This window comes from Cryptotermes secundus, unplaced genomic scaffold, assembly GCF_002891405.2.
Source record: "Cryptotermes secundus unplaced genomic scaffold, Csec_1.0 scaffold371, whole genome shotgun sequence".
NCBI lineage: Eukaryota > Metazoa > Arthropoda > Insecta > Blattodea > Kalotermitidae > Cryptotermes > Cryptotermes secundus.
The window spans coordinates 741047-747046 of NW_019741978.1; the positions used below are offsets into that span (position 1 = coordinate 741047).

A 6000-nucleotide genomic window follows, 5' to 3' on the forward strand; every position below is an offset into this window, starting at 1 on the left:
TGAATGGGCCCCGTTCTAAACTCACTATTTCTCAGAAAATCTGGTAGCGCCGGGAATCGAACACGGAACCTCTGGATATGTAGCCAGGAACTCTGACCACTGGACCACAGAGGCGGTGATAGCTTCATTATTCGATAGCCTGTTCCATTTGATGGTTACGTAAATCTTAAAAACTAAATGCCAGAGGACATTACATTACCCAATATCTTCGATTTTTTCAAACGAGGAATCACGCATGGAGAGGTTCTGCGGGAATTTCTTTTCATCCTATATATTTAAGGACATAGGCCTATAGGCTTATAGTCCCAGTCTTATAGTCTGTACCTCACAATAATTTTGAAACAACTGACAAATTTATTTAAATATGGTATGCGCATCATGACAATAAACGCTGGCAGTTTTTAATTTCCTACCTTCGGTAATACCAACATGGCGGTTTTAGGTATTTGTTAGCTTGGAGCGCCATTTGAATTTGTGTTGTGGTGAATCTTCAACAAGCTCGTAGCTTTCGTTTCAGTATACATTTTGTAAAATAAAAATAAAAAAAGCATCAACATGACGGCACGCAGATTCTAAATTTATCTTTCCGTTTGTCAGCAACATAAGCCCTAAATTCTGTATGAAATAACTTCTATGTTTATCAATGGCAAATGTATAGATGATGAGACACATTGTGGTTATATGATATACTGAACCCAGTTGAAATCTAACGTATACTAGTGGGAAGTGTGCACAGAAACGAATCGCTAGAGGATATGATTATTTTTTTATTGCTAGTGGGGTGGGACTAAGTTCCTTGTACTGCGGCCACTTCTGGCCTATTGTGCCAGCCCCAGATGATAGGTGAGGGTGATTGTGGAACAATTGGTCGAATGAAGATTGTCAGGGGAAACCAAATTACTAGGAGAAAACCTGCCCCAGCGCCACTTTGTCCACCACAAATCCCACTTTCCCAGACCCGTGATCGAACCTGGGCCGCCACGGTGGGAAGACAGCGACTAACCGCTTCAGCTATGGCATGGCACAATAGGATATGATACTCAGTTTGCACTTCTGCTGATTTCACTCACCCTACCTATTAAACCATTTTAAGGATCGTGGTCATCCAGTTATTTTCGGAACATTTTGCTGTAGTCTGTGGGAAACAAATTGCGATTATCATCTTGATTTATGGTTCTCTAAACAATCAAATAACCCCAGAAACAAATGAGACACGCGAACCTGTTGTTTTCTTCTCTCTGACCTATTGCAATTTCATGTTAACGATAATAATCAACGTTTAAATTTCGCACTGAGAAGTTCTCTCCTCAAATAAATGATTTCTAGGCACGAAAGAGATTCTCGGTATTTTATTTTTAAATTACGAGTTACATATATCTGCTCAGCTACTCAGCACGATAAAAAATATTGCTCTAGAAGAGAAACTTGACATAAAGAAAAAAAAAATGGTAAAGCTATCTCTGTAAGTGGCCGTAGAGGCCCACAGGTTTTTGAGATGTCGAGGCTCCCAGATTTTCTAGACGATCGACAATTATATATGCACAACACATCGCTTTATTCTTATAATTATATGATGGAACCTTAAAAATTCAGTTTATATCACAGATATTTTTGTGCGATTACAGATATTGTAACACAAATCTAAACTTTCTTCTTACACCAGTATTCATATTTACTTACGGCCACAAAATGACCATTTTCGAGGCTTTGATAATACTATAATATTAGAATTGTTTTGATATTAGCTAATGTTCCAGCTCAAGGCACTCCTTGAGAAGTTCATGGGTTTTCAGCAGGTGTATAAATTCCCTGTTTATATGGAAACTGAAGGTTCAAATCCTTGTTATAAGACCCGACCTTTGGACTTCATTTTTCAGAGTCAAATTCAGTCCACATTGGACTGGGTCCATTTTAAATAATTTCAGTTCTTAGCAAACATACCTAGGCTTGAAGAGCCAAGTGGTCTCTTTCTTTGGGTATTATGCTACAAGCCGGAAGGTCGCGGGTTCGAGTCCCGATGAGGTTGTTTTTTTTTTCTATTGACCTAATCCTTCCAGCTGCATTATGACCCTGGTGTCGACTCAGCCTTTAACAGAAATGAGTACCAGGAAATTACCTGAAGGATAAAGGGTGGCGGGCGCGTAAGGCTGACAACCTTACCGCCATCTGTGAGCCGATTGTCTAGATAATGTGGGACCCTCAGCTTCTCACAACCCTATGGGCCTCCATGGCCTGTTACAGGGATAGCTAGCTCTTCCTTTGGAGCATTCCATCCTCGTAATACTTAGGTTTTTTTGCTACTTTACTACTTTATTACTTTACGTAACAACAATTTCAAGTCGAAGTCAGAGCAATTAAGGATTAAGAATCTTCAGAGCATTAGCAAAGATAGATTGAAAGATCAGTCGCTTCATTCTGCAGTGAGATCGCAGTAATAACATTTGTGATATCGGATTGAAGAACCAAACAGATTGGTCTAGAGGTAACGCTCAAGGCTTGTATTCAGGGGTGATCTGTTCGGATCCCGGCCGGAACACCGGCTATCTCTGGCCCTCCTGTCAGGTTTAGGGGAAGTACCTCTGTTACGTCGCGACAACTTACTTCCAGATTCTTTCCAATTCATACATCGCGTATCATCAGACGATATATGGTCTACATACTGCCAGCATCCGAAAGAAAGGAAGAATTGTTCGCACCGCTATTATGCAGTTTGAACAGCCCCTGAACAAAATTCAGCCAGTCCAAACAATTATTATCATTGTCTCGGTGCCTCCACATTGCCTATATTTCCTCCAACTGTCGAGGTGAAATGCGCGCGCATGTGTTCAGCTAGGCAATCCTGCCTCCTGGCGGATATTGAATGAATTATAACCCAGCGTGTAGTATACGGAAGGAGCCCGGGCCGTAATGTAATGCGTTCGTTCGTCTGCAGCAGGAAAAGAGTTGAATGGACACTATCAGGTTGGTCGTAGATAAAACGGGGAGAGTGACAGAAACTAGCCGGGCTCCACCCATTTTATTGTTTTACAGCATGAAAAGAACTCTCGAGTAGTGTAAACACGGTAAATTGGAAATGTGATCTTTCATTGCAATAATATTAAATTTCAGCGCACAGTGATACGTTTGGAGAACATTTAAAACAAAAACAAGCGTACACCAGGTGTTTTTTTTTCAGTTTAAATAGTGTTTAATATGCAACTTTAAATACGGAAAAGTGGTGAATCTAAATGTTTAAATTTGAATGGAATGTAAAACGTAATTGACGTTGCATATTGTCAGAAGTCTTATAAAATAAATGTGGAGTCTGAGAGCTTCATAAGCAATTGTCTTAAATAAGACATATACAAGCCAGAAGTGCATTGACGAGAAAAAATTGGAATATGTTTGTGTGTCGTGTGTTCGCAGTACTTGAATGAAAAAGGAAGATATTTGATTAGGAACGTTACGTGTTAAAACATGTCGTATTGTTATACCAGCGTTATTTTAGAGAAGTGTTTTAGTATCGTTTGTTAGAGACTAATTTTAAAAAAAGTTTGAGACCCAGTGTGTAGTTTCAAAGCAATTGCAGAACACTAGCAAGTCGCTAAATCGATTTCTGCAGTGACAGCCACTGCTTGTTAACAATGATAGTGTAATAAGTAATTAAATTTGTACGATCGATTTGTTTTTGTCGTCGAGTAATTTATTCCAGCGAGTGTTACCATGGCGACCCCTCCTGACAGCCCCATGGACGAGGCTCTCTTCGAGCTGGAACCATCCAGGGTCCCAAAACACAGACCCGTGGCCCTGGAGGATCTCTGCAGACAGACCAAGTTCACACGTCAGGAAATCAGAGTCATGTACCGTGGTTTTAAACAGGTCAGTCAAATGTGGCTCCATTCAACTTAAAAGGGATTTGTATACTTACACAATTCTGAGCTTGTGTTGACTTGCAGCAACGTCTTTCGTCAGATTCTGGAATGGAATTTTCATAGTAGCTTGTAGTTTACAGTATGGTAACTAGTTGTTTTAATTAAATTAGAATAGGTTTGTACATGGTCTAAATGAAACCAAGTTCAGAGAAATTTCCCGGGGATTTGGCAGGTTAGAATAACGCATGTCATGTCCAGTAGAATAATTTTATAGACCAACAGACATCAAATTCAGTAACAAATACACGTGGTCACCGTGCGGTAAAGTTCTTCCAGCATAGGCATTAAACCTTCCATACGCGATTGGTAATATCTTTAGATTAGACATCTAGAATGTGTGATTAGTGGTTTTAATCCTACTAATTTAATTTCATGTTTCATAAATATTAGATTACATCTGGATTGTTATTTAATGTAACCCAAACAAGCGTACTCAGTATTCGCGTGTTTAAAGTCCTTTAAATTTTATGTATCCTGTACTGATTTATATTGAGATAGAATCAGAATTTTTAAAGTAACTAAATCATATATTTTCAGTCACATCAAATACATTCATGCATAGCTATTATGTAATTTTGAAACGTTTAGAGAATTAGGAGGACCGCCTCTGTGCTCTAGTGGTCAGAGTTCCTGGCTACAGATCTAGAGGTCCCGGTTTCGATTCCAGGCGATACATGATTTTCTGAGAAGTAGTGGGTCTTGAACGGGGCCCAATCGGCCTCGTGAGAGTAATTGAGGAGCTATTTCAAGGAAATAAAGACTCCGGTCTAGAAAAACGAAATTAACAGCCGTGGGGATTCGTTGCGCTGACCGCGACACCCTCTATCAGCTAAAGTTGACACTAACTTCGCCGACAAGCGGCGGTCGCTCGTTCGGTATAGTTCGCTTGCGGACTAAAGCCACGGATTTTTGTTTTGCTGCAGAGAATTAGGATTCACATAGATGTACGATTGCGTTATTTTGAGTGATGTTATTCAGATGATGACAGAGGAACCGAGAAGCATGGACTGGCCTAGAAGTTCGTTGTTTCTCATAATGAGGTTTTCTTGACTTTCCGTAGTGTCTTTAGGTTAGTATCATTAGAGTAGCCCGAATTTGGTCATGATGGATGACTGACGTATTGTTCATCACAATTTCATGGTGTTATACGTGTTATAGTCTCTTTCCAAAAACAGAAGATCGCATTAAGTGGAGAAACTNAGATGACTGACGTATTGTTCATCACAATTTCATGGTGTTATACGTGAAGCAGAGTCATTAAATAATCCAAACGTCAATTAATAATTATTGATATATGGTTGCGACGTCAGATAGTGTATCTAGGTGCACAAGTATCGTGACTAACACATGATAATTAGTACGTATAGAGTAATTATCGACCCGCTGCGCAATTTAAAGCCGCAAACTTCGAATGAGGCCGGTCACGACAGCCGAGCGGTCTAAGACATGTACTGTCTTCGCTCGCTTGGAAACCGGGATCGTGGGTTCGAATCCCACTCAGGGCATGGGTGTTTAGTTTGTGTGTGTGCGTTTTTCTGTGTTTGTATACAGGTAGAGGCCTAGCGGCGAGCTGATCACCCGCCCAAGGGATCCTACCGCATGTGTAAAATGTAGAAAAACCGAAGTGAACGGAGAAGTTCATGGAGGTAGGCCTAGGCCCACTGGGGCTGTAGTGCCAAGGAAAAAAAAAATCGAATGAAATATGCAGTTCCGAAAATAACAACGAAAACTTGAAGACATGCAGATGCCTATAACTCAGAGTAAACACACAACCCATACTGTTTTCCATTTTGACCACAGTTTAACGAAAATGGTTTATGAATGTTGTTTCAATTTCCTTGGAGTGCGTTTATATATCATCTTCTCCTGTACAGCGATTCGTGGTTACTGTTTTGTTGCCGCCTCGCGATTAATTTAGATATAGAACAGTTTCCTACGTGCTTCATTGTCTAGTGATTCATCTAGTAGGCTAGAGGTTCTCAACTGGTGTGCCGCGATCTTTTACCAAGTACATCGCGAGGCTTTGAAGGCAAAAATTATAATACAAAATAAAATATGCAAATAAACAAAAAACAAACTTTGTGGCCTG

The 6000-nt window shown here is 40.1% G+C and overlaps 1 protein-coding gene across 2 annotated transcripts in view; it reads left to right on the forward strand.

The window, feature by feature from the left end:
• Nucleotides 1-2894: 2894 nt before the first annotated feature.
• The window catches only part of LOC111872892 (Kv channel-interacting protein 1), a 159289-nt gene continuing 156183 nt past the window's right edge, over nucleotides 2895-6000 (forward strand). For both annotated transcript variants that reach the window (XM_023867149.2, XM_023867150.2), the window contains exon 1: nucleotides 2895-3858. In XM_023867149.2, coding sequence (XP_023722917.1) covers nucleotides 3703-3858 — 156 coding nt within the window. In that variant the 5' untranslated portion in view covers nucleotides 2895-3702. The remainder of the gene's footprint in view (nucleotides 3859-6000) is intronic.